The 17,663-nt window shown below is 38.5% G+C and overlaps 1 protein-coding gene across 2 annotated transcripts; it reads left to right on the top strand.

The window, feature by feature from the left end:
- Positions 1-63: 63 nt before the first annotated feature.
- DIO2 (iodothyronine deiodinase 2) lies at positions 64-17,352 on the top strand. Of its 2 annotated transcripts, none has more exons than XM_032690267.1 (2): positions 64-961; positions 12,076-12,648. In XM_032690267.1, exons 1-2 carry the CDS (start codon positions 740-742, stop codon positions 12,646-12,648), a joined length of 795 nt encoding a protein of 264 aa, XP_032546158.1. In that variant the 5' UTR covers positions 64-739. The 2 variants fall into 2 exon arrangements, with proteins under 2 accessions (XP_032546158.1, XP_032546157.1); XM_032690266.1 differs by having other exon boundaries at positions 65-961; positions 12,076-17,352.
- The last annotated feature ends 311 nt before the right edge of the window (positions 17,353-17,663 follow it).

The following is a 17,663-nucleotide window of genomic DNA, read 5'->3' as shown; positions in this document are numbered from 1 at the left end:
CCTAGCCAAAGTAAAGCCCTCTTTTACATTGACGTCAAGATCTTTACTAAGATTAGGGTTTCATTTCTCTATTGCAGCAATTAGCTAGGGAATGTATAAAAGGCTTCAGGGAAGCAAGCTAGGACTCCAGAGGGGAGAGCACTTTGCACCATAGGCAGATAGCAAGAGAGAGTGCGAGAGGAGGAAGGCAGGAATACAGAAACGCGGAGTGGGGGGGTGGGGTGGGCGGGGGAGGCAGAGAGGGAAAGAGAGGGAGGGAGGCAAGGAGGAAGGAACAGAAAGTTTATGTACATAAACCTTTTTTAAAAAGTATTGTTGCACCTGGTAGCTAGCTTTAGTGACACAGAAATGAGAGGTCTGTTCAGTGCTTAAATAGCTGAGAAACAATGGGATAGTGCAGGAAAGTTAACAATTAACAGTCTCAGCTTAAATTTTGTAACTGCAGGGAACTGGAAACACAGCTGCCTCTCTCTTCAACAAAAGCAGGTCTCCTGGTTAAGAGAAAAATTTTTCACATCTTAATTTCTGAAAAATAAGCAGCTCAGAATTGAATGAGTATCGTTCAGTTATGGTTTTAACCAGCCTGCTCATATTTAACTATCTCTGCTCATTTTAAAAAGAACAGCTGAGAGAAGAATAGGGAGGCTTTTGAAATGCCTTTTACTTTACTCTCTTAAATGAGGGTACAGAGCAATAAAGAGAGCTAAAGGCATCCAGCTGAAAAGAAGCAGCAAGGAAGATGGGTCTGCTAAGTGTGGATTTGCTAATCACGCTTCAGATCTTGCCGGTCTTTTTCTCCAATTGCCTCTTCCTTGCGCTGTATGACTCTGTGATTCTCCTGAAACACATGGTGCTGTTTCTGAGCCGCTCTAAGTCTGGGCGCGGTGAGTGGAGGAGGATGCTGACCTCGGAGGGGCTGCGCTGCGTCTGGAACAGCTTCCTCCTGGACGCCTACAAGCAGGTGAGTACACGGGGACGGGGACTGTCAGCTTGGGGTGGGTGAGCTGGGATGAGCATCCCACTTGTCAGCGAAGAAGGAAAGGGAATGACTCTGTGCGGTGCAGACCGATGTTAAGTTTGATGGGAGAGGTATAAGCTGAAGGGATCAGTACTTCTAAGTCGAGGCTAAGTATTCACGAGATTCTGGAGCTGCTGACTCTGCTCTGCCATTACCTCTCTGTGCAGCTGTGACCACGTCACTCCGGTTAGGTGTGCCTCAGTTTCCTCACCAGCACGAATAATAATCTTCATATTTTTAAAGTATTTCAGGATCTTCATATAAGAGTAATTGTAAAATGCTCTAGATGTTTTCACAGCTGGTGTTTATTTTTTTGCTGTATAAGATCCTCAGATATTATAAAAAGACTGCATCTTCAGATAGAGCTCCACAGAGACAGATGTCAGCTATGCAACATAGAGAGTTGTTTTGCTTAGAGTAAAACAGAGAAATGAACCATTGTCATTACACTAGCATTTTCTATTACTCATATGTTAACTTTTATATTTGAGGAAGCATTCAAGTAATAGTAAAACTGGGCACAGGGTGAAACAGTGACCTTTTTTCCTTCATGAAAACGGTGACAGAGAGACATGTCAAGAGATTAAAAATGAACTTGATTAGCTGTCGGACAGCTGCCTGGTGATTTAAGATAATAAAGCCAGTAGCAATTATGCAACATGTACTTTTCCTCTTAAGATTGTTTCAAACATTACCCAGTAGTCCTGTCCAGGTCTGATGAGGTAGCTACAGTTCCCTTTTATAGATTGAAAAGGTAGACCCAAACCCATGAATTTTCTTACACAGACCACCCAGTTAGTAACTAGAAGAACTGAATTCAGACCTCTGTGGCTTTTAAAACAGTGCTTAGTCTGTTGATGTGTTGTCTTATTTAGACCATCTAATTTAACATACCCCATGTGATGTCATCCAGATGACAGCTCTCTTTTTTGAAATATTTCTTTTTGTATCATCTTCCCCCCCAGTTCCCTTTTTCACCTCTACAATGGCATTTGTATTTCCTCTTATCTAAAGATGTGAAGAATTGGTGGTGTTGGTGTTTTCCGGCTTTGTGATATGGAATACAGTCTGCTTAATGTGAAACCCAAGACATGGGGACATTAATTTTCAGTGTAAGACAAATATAAATAACACTATCTTTTGCCAAATGGGTCAACCTCTTACTGCCACCTTAAGAATCATCCAGCTGGCTACCCAAATAAAATAATGCTGAATGAAGCCCACTATTCTCCTAGCTCGTTTAGTCTTTTTTTTTTATTCCCTTCATAGACATTAACTACATTTAGAGTGGCCTTTTTAAATGGGTTGGTGAATACAATTGTTCCCATTTTACAGACAAGGCAAGACAGGACAGTTAACACATGACTTGGTCAAGCCTCCAGTGGAAGTTCATAGCACATCTCTGTGACAGTCAAATTTCCAATTCCCACATTTGCAACCTATTTGCAGTCTGGGGTCTGGAGAAGCTGTGAAGCTGTAAGGAACGTCATATTCACGTGATATTTTCAATCTCATTTTGCTTAAATTACACAAAATGATTTAAAATCAAGATATTGTCTGCCTTTCTGTAGTTTCCAAACTAAGTCATGCTTTACCTTTCCTTCAGTACTGTTGATGCCAACCATAGATGCTACAGGGATGATGAATCTGTGCTATTTTTGGTTTTGGTAATGAAACTCACTCCTTGAACTTTGGCAACTTTATTCTCTTTCTTATCACCATTAAATCACCCAGGTTGTTCAGGCCAATCAGGCTTTAAGGTCACTAGAATGAAATCTGGGCCTCAGTGAACTCAGCAGAAAAATACATATAAATATAACCAAATTTTATCACCTTGTTCCGAAAAGGGGAAAAAGTCCATTCATGGCAACTATCCTTAAGACATAAGGAATTGGCCAACAATTAATTCATAGAAAGACTGTTTTACTTAACAGAATTATGGGCCATAAGCAGAGAAGATCATTGGAAAACCTTGATTGTCACAGAAAGGTACTTAATGTAGAAGTCAAATTATAAAGGGGACACAATAAACTGAGGAGCAATATTGGAAGAAGAGTCATTCCCTCCACAACAGAGGAGAAACTTCTTTTACTTCCGTAAGGAAGAAAAAAGGAAAAAGTTTCAGCTGAAAGGTTGTACTGGTAGAATTGAAAATGATTAAAACATACTCTGCTTTGTGATATGTTTAAAAAGCATGAAAAATAGTGAAATATATTAAACAATGGCCCACTAAGCATATTTTTCATTAAATTATCCTTTTCAGAATCCTGACTAGGACTGCCCAGTTGTGATATCTTAATCTGAAACAATTAGGGAGGGTAAGAGATGAAAATATCATGGAATCTAGATACTATACAGCATGCCAAAATGCAGTCAATACAATAACCACTAGTGCTTATTGCTCCAATTTACAAGCTGAAGCCAGGAATTAGTCAAGTACTTAAGCAGGTGCTTAAACTCATTCCATTGAGGAGTATTTATGAAATAATCACCATTTTTCAGCTTGAATAATAGAATTGCAGATGTCTGAGATAACCAAAGATAGACTGCCATTTAGCAGAATACTGGATCAAAGAAGTAACCATGCTTGGTTTTACTATGTTTTGTGTCACTTACCTAGAATTCTTCCTGTGTACATTTCATAACATTTTTCACAAAAGTACCTGATATAAAATTTCTATTTACAGAAAAAATGACTGGAAGCCGTTCCAGAACAACACTGTGGGTAGATACCATACTCTAAATTAAAGTAAATTTATTACAAGAAAGGACCTCTGTCTTAAAAGCACACAGACTGTCCTCAAGACTAATATCTACAACATATGACCTTGGAATGGTTAGAGTATATTTGAAAACAGCTATTCTGATGTATTTTCTCTTTTTCTAGAAAAACTTTTTAATATCTTACTCAAATTTCCACTTTTTTTCCTGCTTTTTTTCTTTATTAAGTATTATTGCACATGACTTTGTTGAGGGTAATCATTTTGTAGGTAAGATTACCTAGCAACAGTTGAAGATTTTAACATCCTCAGTGGGGAATCAATGCAAAGTTTGTTGTATTGTATGTAGACTATATTCAGTATTTTTTTTTATTAGAACATTCTATATGACTGGTTTTTTCCACATTTTAGAGTTCTACTGGAATCAAAATAGTTGCTTTTTTGTTTATTTTGATTTTTAATGTAAATGTTGTCAATTATTAATATATTTTTTTTTACTTCCGTAGCTCTCAGTTCAGTATTTGTCACACTCACTGTTGATATTGTCTACACTGCACCAGCTTTGTGATTTATAGACCATCCTCCTATTATTTTCCAAGAGGCAAATGTATCTTACATTACAAGGGGTTCTTTAGGACCTGATTAACTGTCATAACAGGGATAAATAGAGCTAGCAGTCAAGTTAACTTTATATAATTGAAAGTGTGCAACAGTTTTATTTAAATATTCTTTTTCATATATGTATGTGTTGTGTGTTTGTAAGAATTTACACTTTTATACGTGTTTGCATGTATAAAGATATATATACTTGTGTGTATTTGGCTCTATACATGTACATACATGTATGTATATAAACGCAAAAATGCACATACATAAACATACATAATCTACTCTTCCAGGAGTCAATCCTCTCTCATTTCTCTGTATATGTATACACATACATATGTGTGTATCTATACATATGTTTTGATATGAATGCAGCCACACCTACTGATGAGAGAGAAAAAGTAAGACTTTTTGGGAGGGTGTTAGTGTGACTTCTGCATGCTTTACATAGACCATTTCTACAAATGCCACTGAGGCATTTGTTTTAGCCTATAGTATGTACATGGAATGTATCACACATATGTAGAAATCCAGGAAAAAAAGTAGAGAAGTTTTGAAAAAAAAATATTCCTCTTAAAAACTATTTTACTTTCTTAATTCCGATGCTTTATTTAGTACCGGGATGAATCTGCTTTCTAAGATTTCAGTGGTAAGAAATCATTATCTTACAATGCTTTTAAAATGGGTTCAAAAAGGTTGTGCCCATTAGCAGTGCCCAGTGTTGAGGCCTCATGCTGGGATCATTTCCAGTGCCAGATATGAGCTCTGTGTTTCAAAAAGGCAGAGTTACCATTCCTGGTCTCCAGTAGAGAGCTCTAATGTTATCCTTGAGGAGATCATTCCTCCTCTCCACCTCAGTGCAGGATAGATAGGGGGAAGACCTTAATGGCATCTCCCTGAAGCAGCCAAGTCCTTAGGAATGCTGTAGTGTATCTATGGGGGCAACATGCACGTGTGCACATACACAGGCCTTAGAGGGATGCTGGTATCTCAGGTGATGGATGGTGATAGGTGTGTGTGTACTTGTACAGCTTTTTACTGCCTTTAGAGTGGGCCAGCAGCAAGCTCCGGCATGACAACCCCAACACAGGAGAATGGCTGGCGCAGGATCCCGGATTAACAGCGTAGGCCCAGCTTTGGATGTAGCAGCAGCTCAACTGGTTCAGTAAACACCCAGTGGGATTTTCCTGAGATTTCAGGGCGGAACAGTTAAATTACCTTTGGCTACTTTTACCTGCCTGATAAGTACATCTTCCAAAATAAATCCTTATGCCAAACAAAACTGTCCAAAAACTAACATGTTAAGCACATCCTGCACAGCATCACAAAAATATCTGCGAAAGTAATATAAAAGCATGATCCTCTACCTAGTCTTTGGCTATTTAGTTACTCTTTGCTTTTTGGGGAAATCTTTTAAAGGTTGGAACAAAGACATAACTTCCATACTTATTGTTTGTATTTGTTTTGTCTGGCAAGGTACGTAAGTGTCTCTCTCTGCCTCTGACAGTGATAAAGAGATTTTGTGAAAGAAAGCCTATTGTATAATTTCAAGGTTTAGAACTAAACATTGTGTGGTATTAAAAATATTTTATTGGCTTTACAAAGTTCAGCTTTAGCAGAATTGCTTTCACTGACATTTGCAAATGAAAACAATTTTGAAAGAAGTGAGAAAACCAAAACCAAATCAAAATTAAAACCTCTCCTGTAGGATTTGGAACAAAAATTCAACCGAATTTGGGCCTTTGTCATTATTATTAAAGCATTGTCATTATTAATACAAATAAAACAAATATATTATATATTAATAATCATGTTTGTTATAGTAGTGTCTGAGGACCAACTTAGACCAGGGACCCATTGTACTAGGCAGTGCCCTCAGAAAAGGAGCACAGTTGGTCTCATGGAACTTAGAGTTCAACCACTCAAGACAGACAAAAGGTAGGAAAAGGAATATGAGGTCTCATCATACTTGTTTCATTTTGTGGGTCTAACTCCATTTCTTCCACATCACCTCTTTGCAGTCCTCCATTTTCACTCTTATGTGTGAAAAACTGACAGAAAGAATGCTTGCTTTGTTGTCAAAGCTTTGTGAAAAATCCCTTTGGCTGTAACAGACACAAAAAATTAGCTAACAGTCACTGTTCAGGAAAAGGATTGTACATGTTTCTTGTGCCCTGGCTCTACCTCTCTGACAAAACCACTACTGTGTATTCACGTGGTCCTAAAGCTGAGTTTAAAAAAAAAAAACAAACATCCAAATTAGACTCAAATGCCCTCCAGCTGCTGAAGCAAAGGCCTCTGTCACCTGTAAGTAGAGCCCACCAGGGCAACCAGTGGCCCAGCGGCCATGGTGTGGTGGGCCACACTCCCATCTGGAGGGAAACATAAATCCCTTAAAAATCTTTCTCTAGGTTCCTCGATCAGAGGAACTAAAATTATCCATAAGAGTGCAAGGCAAAGGCTCCTTTGTGCTTTCCCTATGCTATACATACTCATTTGTGGGACTGGCAGCTTTTAAATGGAGAGAGCAGCATTTGACTAGTTATTTTTATCTAGACTGTACCCTGTTAATTTCTCTCCTACTTCTCTCCCTCAGCTCCACACACCTGATCCTAAATAAAAGACTGTGGGAAAGCTCAAGTCATTTCCAGTCTCTGCTCTCCAACTCAAGTAATTGAGTGTCCTAAAGCAAGCTGCCATCTCCCCAAGAAAAATTACCCCTACATTACTCCAGATGAGGGTCTCTTGTGATTTTTATCAACTGCACAACTCTGGGTCATGTAAATAAAGACTAAATCGTATAAATTCTCCAGCCAGAGTCTGATTTTGATTTGGATGAAAATATATCTAGCTAAATGAGATTAAATCAAAGGAGAGAATTTGAAAAAGTGCAAAAGGCTCCAGGGATTTAGTTCATTACCAATAGCTGCACTCTAGTTGCAAACATGGCATGTCCATACTTAAATGACTAATACCACAAACAGGTAATTGTCTGGCAGCACCTATTTTCTTTAGGGGCAAATTGACACAGCCTGATGAGTCTGCCAAATTGTTTGAAAATCCCTAATGCAGGGAATGAAAGCTGTATTCCAGTGCGCAGGATCCAAGGAAGGTTATGCTGAAGCTGATAAAAGTAAAATGAGAAAAAAGAAAAGGTATATGAGGAGACGATGTTTTGTCCATGGGGTTTTACCCAGTTCCTTATGGAGAATGTACCACAAAGTTAGCAGTATGTGCTATTTCTAGCCTGTAGTTTATGAATAGGGCTTTCTCTCCTGCTCCCACATCTCCTTCATTTTGCAGACTGCGTGCTAAAGCATCAGCAAGCTTGTTCCCTTTTCACTCTGAATGCAGACTCAGAACAAGCTGTCCAGCAAACACAAAGTTCTCACAAATGATGTGAGTCACTGCTTTGGTGTTGGTGATTGCTCTTGCTGATGACTGGGCTGGTTCTTAGATTTGGTTGGCCTACGTTGCGTGTCCCGTGCAGGCTGTATGGGAGGGGATGCCTGCGTGCTGCCTGGTTTCTACCTCATTCAGAAGGCTGGCATCGAATAGCTAAATGTTCATGCAAAAAAGTACGTGATTATGGATTGCGTGTGAGGGGAATTCTGCTAGTTTGTTTCTCAGAATTTATATTTTGCCTGCTTTTGTGTAAGATTTCAAAAGCGGTTTGGCTGAATACATGGGGGTTTTTGTTTGTTTTCTCATTGCATTGATTTTCTTTTCCAAGAGCTATTTTTTCTTTCAATAAATAACAACAAAGAAGATGGCCAAGGCTTACAATGCAGATGATCAGCAAGGACGATATTGTCATCCTGTGTCAATCTGTTCAGAGCCTGGTGAAATAAACAGTCTCTTGGGAACGTCAGTGCTTCATCAAGACCAATTAGTGGAGTTGCCGCTGCTGCTTATGTTTAAGCATTAACGACTGGGCAGGGCTGCTTTTTGGAGTGCCTGACACTGGCATGGAACAAGGCACCGACCTAATTACTTCTCTACAAGAGCAGAAAATGCCTCGTGAATGCCTGCTTGGCAAGGATGTCTCATTAAGAGGAAAAAACCCAACACAAGCACTCCTAGAAACAAAAATTAAAATGATAGGTAACCTGCGGCCATGAGACTTACTTCATGACTGTGGGAAATGAAGAGAAACTGATATAAGATGATGTATAGTTGTATAGATATATAAGGGTTTTTTTGTACTTTGTTTCCTCCATCTCTATTTTTTTAGTCAATAAGGAGTATGAGAAACAGAATGCAAACTTGCATTGTTGAAGAACAGTGAGGTTTGTTGCCACCTTTGGTATCAATGTTAAATAGGACTTGAAGGGCATTCCCATGTTGATGTCTGATGGAAGTTATTTTATTAGTCTGTTCCTTCAGGGTTTGCAAACTTGCCTAGGAAATCAAGCGTTTGGTAGACCTGAGTGAGGAGCTGATAATGAGGAACTTAAAATATATAGCTTCTCTTTCTGCTTAAAGATGACCAAGAAGCAAACTGTGGTTTCCCAGTTCAAGAGTGTTGGGTAGATATTTTCAGTCACAATGGTTTTGTTAAAATAAAACCAGAAGAGTAAGTGGAAATAGCTGCTCAGATGTTTCTTTTGTCCTGAGCAGCTCTGTTCATTGCTGAGTTTTACGTGTTTTTTTTTAACCTTTATTTTTCTTATCCTCTGAAGAGTGGCAGTAAATATCAGAAATTCAAAATGTGCTCCTTAATTGTGATTTGTGAGATAAATTACATGTCATTACTTCTTTTCTTTGACTGGATGAGCATATAGTCCTAAATACTGAGGCCCATTATTCATCCAGGGAATGGGTGCAGCACAAATACTTACATGTCAGGCTTTGCCCAAAAGACACATTTTAGGCAAGCTAGCTCTGAAAAAGCATTTATGTGGTAGTGCAGGAACAGTGAAGTTTTCTAGGTAAAGAGGGATCTAATGTTTGTGCAGATATGCATATGTTGTTTCTTGGTATGTGTCTTTTTTTGATAGTCACCAACTTATCACAAAATGCTGAGTTGTTTAGATGGCTTCTTGATTGAATACATTCCTCAGGATGGTTATGTGGATGCCACATGATCTTTACCTGTGTATTTCTTTCTTCAAGTGCGGCCCTTTACCTTACTCACTCCTGATTTGCCTATCTTACTTCACAGAATGGCAGAGAGAAATGAAGTGATCAACAGCTGAACAGAAGAGTACCTGCTACCTGCTAAGGTGTAGGTGGCCTTAGACACTGTAAGATGCTTAATACTACTTCTTAAATGCAAGAGCCTGAGTCTCTGAACCTGCCTCTTCTCAGGCAGGTCATTTCTTCTCAAAAACTGGGATATAGATATTTTCCTTCTTTGAGTTCAATGGACAGCTGAGTTCGATGTTCACACAACAGGTCTAAAGTCAGCTGTTTGAAGCCTCTTGCTTTCAAAGGCAGAGAAGCACAAGGCTTTTTCTAAACTGTTGCCAGGCTCTAGCAGATAGTAATGCTGCAGATGCAGGTTTTCAGGGACAGGGGCACAACTGGCTGTGCTTTCCTGCCTGTGGTGCAGCTGCACATCCTCTGCTTTCAGTGGCATGATCACCACATTGTTGACCTGGTGAGATCTGTGGGTCTCAGGCAGTCTTTCTTTCTGTGACTCACTTTCCTGCTGATCTCCGAGTGAGAATGTCAGCATGGTTGTGTTTCAATTCGCCCCACAGAAAATAGTCAAAATAATGCTTATATCATGTGACACCATGCCCTGAGACCTCATATAGCTGTGAAGTCTGGCAGCTTTAAGGGTTGTGTCTTACAAACTTTGCTTTGATTAGACTCTTGCTTCTGGTGCTCTTCTGATGAAACAGTTCAGAGTCATGAATAACTGTAGGTTTCTTCAAGGTAGTCAGGTTTCTCAGGGAGAAATGGAGGATCCAGTATTAACAGTGTACCTGCCTTTGGATCTGTGTGCAGCAGCAACTGCATAAGTTCAGTATTCAGCTATCTCAGTTTCTTATTGTATCTGACTCACTAGGTTACCCTATAATGTAATGTAAAATAGAAGTGTACCAAAAATCAGTTATTTATTCAGTTTTTACACAGTTCTCATTTAGCACTAACTTCTACAGACTTTAATTGTTGTAGTTTCAGAAAGAAATACATAAAATGTAAAAGACTTCTGAATTTGACCCTGTATGTTTCCTTCAAAGCAAGATTTCTGAATGTAATCAAATAGTCAGTACATAGAGAGAGAAAGAGTCAGGGAAATACGAAGGATAATTGCATTATCGTACTAGAGCTTGATGTTAAAGGCAGATACATAGGAATTGCTGTGGCAGAGCTCATTAAAAACTAATCGTATTATGTAATAATGTGTTGTGGTTCTACAGTAGTTATCAGCTAAGGATCTTGGAGCCCTCTGCAGGCTCCACCTTATTCTGGCACTCCCTTCTGTGAGATGCTTATATTCTGGGGTTTTTTTCTATAGATATGCAAGTAGAAATGGTCAGGCAAAATTTTTCCACAACTGCCTGTTGTGTCTGAGTTACATCTGGAGCTGGAGCTAATAAAACAGTTTATTTTCACCTCATCCTACTTCAACCATCATATAAACTTTCCCCTTTTTGTGCTGGATTTTTTTCCCCAATCATCTTGTGAAGAATCATTGCAGTAAAAGGAAATGCCACTCAGTCACTGACGAAATTACTACAAATTGGTTAGAAGAAATTTTAGACAGTGTAGTCTTGGATGGTCCACTGTCGAGGCAGAATCTACAATGAATGAGCATCTGCAGAGATCTAAGATCTCTTATTTAGTACTCTGAGGATTTTCATTCTTGGACTGCAGAATGGAAGAAAATATATAAGTATGACATCTTCAAACCTCTGAAAATTGAGAGGTACTGCATGTGTTGTGAAGATCAGGAATATAATGCAGAATGATTTTTGAGAATTGGAAAAATGGCTTAAAATGTAGAATGCAGTCCAATGGGGCTGAGTGTAAAGGATAAAATTCAGACTGATGAACTACTCAAATCCATGATGGGTAGCAACTAGAAAGGCAGAAAAGGGACCTAGGCGTTTCACTAGCTTTTAGCTAGGCATTTCACTAGTTAATACCCAATCAACAGTCTACTCTTTTTGCAAAACAGCTGTGATGTCTCATAAAAAGCAAACATGTAGAATGTATAAACAGGTGTAGTCTGTGAGCTACTTTATTACATGAAGCAGTTGCCTGATTATTCTGAGAACTGGTAAATACACTGTTGAAGTTTTGAACATTACATTTCAAGGAAGATGTGAACCAAGTGGAGACGACTCATTAAGAATGTCAGTGAAAAAAAATCCTATCTAGAAAATTTGTCTCACAGAGGAAAGTTAGAAGAAATTTGAGGTAGTCTGTCTGAAAGCAAATGCGAGTCTCCAAATACGTAAGGGTGGACTGGGCTATGTGTGTAGTGGACAGGACAAGACAATTTAATTAAATTTTCTAACATTTTTAACATTTCTCTGATCAAATTTTCTAACATTAATGAAGTAGTATACCTGCCAGGAATGCCACATTTCCCTAAACTGTGAGTGGGGGTGGGCTAGATGAACTTTTTTAAACTGCTGCTTTTGATGATTTGCTATATCCCCATGCTACTGTCCATGGAGCTAGTTAGGTGTGCTTTTTGAAGACAGTAGTCATGAGGATACTGCACAGGCAAGTCACACTAACTTGCTATGTTTTAATTTGTTTTGCCATCAGGTCAAACTGGGAGGAGAAGCCCCTAACTCCAGTGTAATCCACATAGCCAAGGGCAGTGATGGTAGCAGTAGCAGCTGGAAGAATGTTGGTAGCAAGTGTGGAACAAAATGCCACCTTCTGGACTTTGCCAACTCCGAGCGGCCACTGGTGGTCAACTTTGGCTCAGCTACCTGACCACCGTTCACAAGCCAGCTGTCGGCCTTCAGCAAGCTGGTGGAGGAGTTCTCTGGTGTGGCTGACTTTCTGTTGGTCTACATCGATGAAGCTCACCCATCAGATGGCTGGGCTGCTCCTGGAATCTCTCCCTCTTCATTCGAAGTTAAGAAACACAGGAACCAGGAAGAGAGATGTGCAGCTGCTCACCAGCTCCTAGAGCACTTTTCCTTGCCACCTCAGTGCCAAGTGGTGGCTGACTGCATGGACAACAATGCCAATGTGGCCTACGGGGTTTCATTTGAGCGAGTGTGCATTGTGCAGAGACAAAAAATTGCCTACCTGGGAGGCAAAGGCCCCTTTTTCTACAACCTGCAGGAAGTTCGGCTTTGGCTGGAACAAAACTTCAGTAAAAGATGAAATCCATTCTCTACAGAAGCTATGTTAACAGATATGTCCCTTTAAGGAGATGCAAAAGGGAAAAAAAAGAGAACATGCTGGTTTGAATAAAACCTTTCAGACGACTGCAGGAGAACACATTTGATAACAATTTCAAGTGAATGTTAACGAGGAAATGAAAATTAAAAAAAATCTAGCTCCACAGAAACGTTGTCTGAAAAAAAATCCCACTCCTGCGCTTGCTATGGGACAGAAGGGGTGAACAGGCTTCTGTGAAAAGGTGCTGCTGGCAAGCAGGAAGACCTGTCACCTAGGAACCCCTCTCACGAAGTGTCAGCTCTGGGGTGAGCCAGAGGAAACATTTCTGCTTGGAAGGCATTCCGTGGAAAGGCAGTGCTGTGAATTTCTTCAGAAATGCTTCTTTAGTCCCCTGTGGCCAATGCAAAGAACCTGGGAGGAGCAGGAAGTTTGCAATTACTTGCGTAGAAATGCAGTGGAGTGTAGCGATTGTCCTTTCTTGGTAGAGAAGTTATTGTTTAGGGACTGCAGGAACCACCATGCAATGCGTCGCTCAGGCAGACTGGCTACTCAGATCAAGATGAACCATTGTCTGCTGGTATTTGTACTCTCTGTGCACATCTCTGCACAGCGTATTAACTATGTAATGCTACCTATATGTTTGTATCCGGTAGGCAGGCCTGTGCCTGCTGAGAAATATGTTAAAATCTGTGTAGTTGGACCAAAAAGACAGAGGTGATCAAATAAGCCCATTACCATATGAAAACTAAAATACTTGGACTATTTATAACAAAACATTGAGAACCATCTAAAGCATGCATCATGAGACAAAACTTAGCTGATGCCAACCAAACCTGTGGTTCTCAGAGTTGACAACACACATTTATCAATATTCTCTGGTTCTCATCTCTGTTTCTTTACCCCATCTCCATCTCTTTCTGTCTAGTAATAGGCTTAAAGGTGATTTCATTTTTAGCTTTTAAAAAAATAACTTATTTCTCTCCTTTATTTTTATTTGAGATAATGACCTTGCAGGTGTATTTTGGGGATGGGAGAATTTATGCACAACTTTACCTCATTGAAATGGAAACCTATCCTGTCATTTACCCTGTTAAATGTAGTCATGCTGATTTTTGCTATCTTAGATACATGAAACTAGTTTATAGCTAGTTTATCTGAATATGTTTATATGCTAGTTTATCTGCAGGTTAAGTTGTTTGTAGCCTTAGAATTGATCAGCTGCCGTTTTGCTACCAGATGAGCTGATGGTTGGTTTCACTCCTGTTCTCAAAAACCTTCCCAGAAGAGAAACAGGGAGGACAAATAGTGTGAATTAATGTGAATGGGTGTAAAAGGTGGTAGAATTTTCATACAAATGGGCCTGAGGAATTAATCTTATGTTTAAAGAGATACTGTGAGCTTAGAGTATACATTAATTATTTCTAAAACTAAAATTATTTGATCAAGCCTAAGGTAAAGGCAGATTTACAATAAACTAACCCATTAGATCTGAAAAATGAAAACCCATATGGAGATAGACTATCCAATTTTTCTCTCAACTTTGCAGAAACATGAAACAGATAAACAGAGTAAGTGGCGAATATCAAGTTAGTTCTTTCAATTTCTCGTCCTGCCCATTGTCAGGAATATGATGTGTTGATATTAACACAGGAAAGAACAGAAAATACACACATAATTATTTCCATTTTCACAATGCCCATTAATACTGTGTATTTCTTCTTGCTAGGTTGTTGGTCAACTTAGCCAATGTACAAGGAATTTGGAAATGTGTTTTCAAGTACAGATCTGAAATAATGACAGTAACATGGGTGATTTCTCCCGTACTCAGACTCATGCTTCCCATTCTCACATTTTCCTCAACACACTGTTAAGCATATACACACACACACAGTTTGGTAATGTGTGTCAGAGAAGGGTGTAAAGAATGGTCTTCAGATCTCCTGGTGAGCTCCACTTCTTACAAGGCATGCGTCTCTGTGTGTGTGTATACATATGTATGCATTTCTGTATGCATCTGTATGTATATAATACATTTTTATGTAAGTATATACACATGCATGCACATATAAGTGGTGTCTAAAACCCCTAATAATAATTATTCTGTTCTCCTTTCATTATTATTACTGTAACTCATTGCTCAGTGTGGAAAATTGTTATAGATCTTCATGACTAACTGGGATATATAACTGAAATTTTTAAACGTAATATCATAGAAACAGTAACATAGCCAAACTTCATGGTTTATTTAATCCAGCGTCCTACCTCTGACTGTATCAGATGCTTCAGGGGAAGGTGCAATAGTTTCTTACAGAATTTTCATTAACTTCAGCCCTTATTATTTTTGCCTCATCTAAAGGGATTGTTGATGTCTCATCATCCCTATGAGCAGCTGATCCTGAGTTTTGAGGTCTAAATATTTTGTGAGGTGGGGTTACTACAGTCAAAAAAAATCATGTTTAAGAACAAAGAAAACCAAATGAGAACAGATTTTTTTCAGATTTAAATTGGCTGCTTTTCAATGTCATTCTCATCTCTTGCTATTATATGCTAAACCACTATAAACAGAAGTGATCCCAATTTTTCTTCTGTATGTCGGTCATTATAAAATATATATAGAAATTTATGTACCTTTTCTTTGTTCCTTAAGACAAACAATAACTCATATTCTTATTCAGGTCCATATTCTTTGCTTGTCTCTGAATCTCTTCTATTTTTGCTACACTGTCTTTTTACTCAGGTGAGTAAACATGTAGACATTAATCCAAGTGAAAATATGTACTGATATACCCAGCATATCTTTTCCTTATATCCTATTCTTCAGTCATCTGAAACTTTTTTAATCCATAGCAGCTCCGTAGCCTTTGTAAAACTTAAACTAGTCTTTTCTTTTTCTCTTCTTTTCCTCATTATACAGTTTAAGTCTGAACTGTTTATCTGGGAAATGCTGGACAATAGTTTAGCACAGGTGTTGAAACATGTCTTTAGTTCAGAGGAAAAAGCCTGAGTTAGTAATTCAGTTTGTTAATACCCATTTGCATATCTAAAGTTACAATTATTTGTCAAGTCCATTCTCTCCTTTTGAATTTCCATTATTGTGTCTTGTAATTCATAGATACCTGTTCATCACATAGTATACAGAAATTATAAAAGTGGCTCCCATACATGAAAAATCCACATTGATTTTCCACGAGAAAAAATGCACAATAACTTCATTTTTTTCTTAGCATTATGCATGACTGTCCTGTCTAAAACTTAAAGATAATCCAACCTCACTGATTATCAAGACAGATTTTGCAAATCCTTGAATTTCCCCAGAAAATTTCTGGTCAGAAAGCAGGGCTTTTTTCAAAGAGAAATGGGCTTAGAGGAAAGAAAAAAGTATTTTCTAAATGGCTGATAGAAATATAACCCCTTTTTTTTTTTGACAAAATTAAAACATTTTATAGAAAAGATTTTAAATTAAACTTCATGCATTGTCCTCAGTTGATGATAAAAGTGACCATATATCAGATACCCCAAATTTTTGTAACAGTGGGTTGTTTTGAGTCCAGGCAGAAATTTTACTGCTTTGCTAGCCTTGTTCGTCACAGCTGGCCTAGTCTGCTGTGAGAGAGGATTTACTTCTGTCTCTTATTCTCAGTATTTCAGGGCACTATACCATATTACTTGAGGTGCTTCAGTGTGACATACATATTGAGCAAAAGCTCACAAAATAGGTGCCTGAAAGTATTCTGGAAGGCTACTGTATATGATAGAGACCCCAATACTGTGTCTCAACATTAGTATGGGAAACTTCCAGTACTTTTTCATTTTGAGCAAGGTAAAAAGCTCTTCTGGGTTATCATTTTACATTGGTCTCTGTGCTTAGCATCTGTATTTAGCACTGTGTAAAAGGAATGTAAAACATTTTGTACAGATGACAGTGATAGCATTTTGCTTTTCCTTGTGTAGACTGATATAATTTTAAGGCAGAAGGAAAACAAACCCTGTCTACTAAAAAAAAGAAAATATATTGTGAAATATATTGTTGAACAACTATCTGAACACTTTGAAAAACAAAATGCAGTGATTTTTAGGAAGGTGATCTTGGTGGTGAAACCCACAAAGCTTCTCAAAAAAGTATCAGTGCTATGCATTCATGCATGTGTGGGAAGCTATGTTTCTGCCTGTGTGAAAGTGGCTTTTCTGTGATGTGGAGTATAAGGTTAAGAGTTTTTAAGACTTTCATTCAGTACTATTACCAAAGCAATAAGAGGTATCAGGTAGGGAATACTGGCCAGTTTTGTTCAACTTGACACCATGTCTGTGACAAAACCGTATTCAGTGACCTTTGGACCCCATTTGGAGTCTTCAGAGAAGAGAAATTGGGGTGAGACAATGGAGGCTTGTGTGCTTATGAAGATCGCTAATAAAAGAGTGATTAACTCAGTTAGCGTTCAGATGCCCTCACACTGGCATTCCTCTGTGCACCTTGATGTTTCTGTATTTGAAAGAGGGGTCTCTTTGGGTCTGTTAATAAGATCGCCATGTTGTAGGTCCTGTGTGTACTGACTATGTGTGTGTCATTGCTTAAATGTCAAAAATACACTTTGCAGGAGAGCCAGCAAAATTTTGTTACAATATGGTGCTCTGTGAAATATGCTTTCTAGATTTGTTTTTCTTATATTATAATAAATGATAAAGGAAAATATACCTTTTGTGTGACTTCTTATTCTAATACTGGCTGCTAACAAAAAGTGGAATCTAGACATTAGACCAAGGAAACGTAAAACTGTATTTAATACAAAAGCCTATGCCACCCTGACTAGATCTTCAGTAATACAAGCAAACTCCTTTATAAATGGTGGGACGAATTTAATATCTGACTACTCCTCAACTTTTAAGAAAGGTGAAAGGGAGAGAAACTGAGAGCTTCAAGGACTGTGGTTGAGTCTGCTCAGAATTGCACTGTTCAAAAAACATCTGCTTGAAGAAAGCATGCCAAGCTGTGTGTAGCA

The sequence above is a fragment of the Chiroxiphia lanceolata genome, chromosome 6, assembly GCF_009829145.1.
Source record: "Chiroxiphia lanceolata isolate bChiLan1 chromosome 6, bChiLan1.pri, whole genome shotgun sequence".
NCBI lineage: Eukaryota > Metazoa > Chordata > Aves > Passeriformes > Pipridae > Chiroxiphia > Chiroxiphia lanceolata.
Note: the sequence above shows the minus strand (reverse complement) of the source record. Positions and strands in the feature narration are given on the sequence as shown.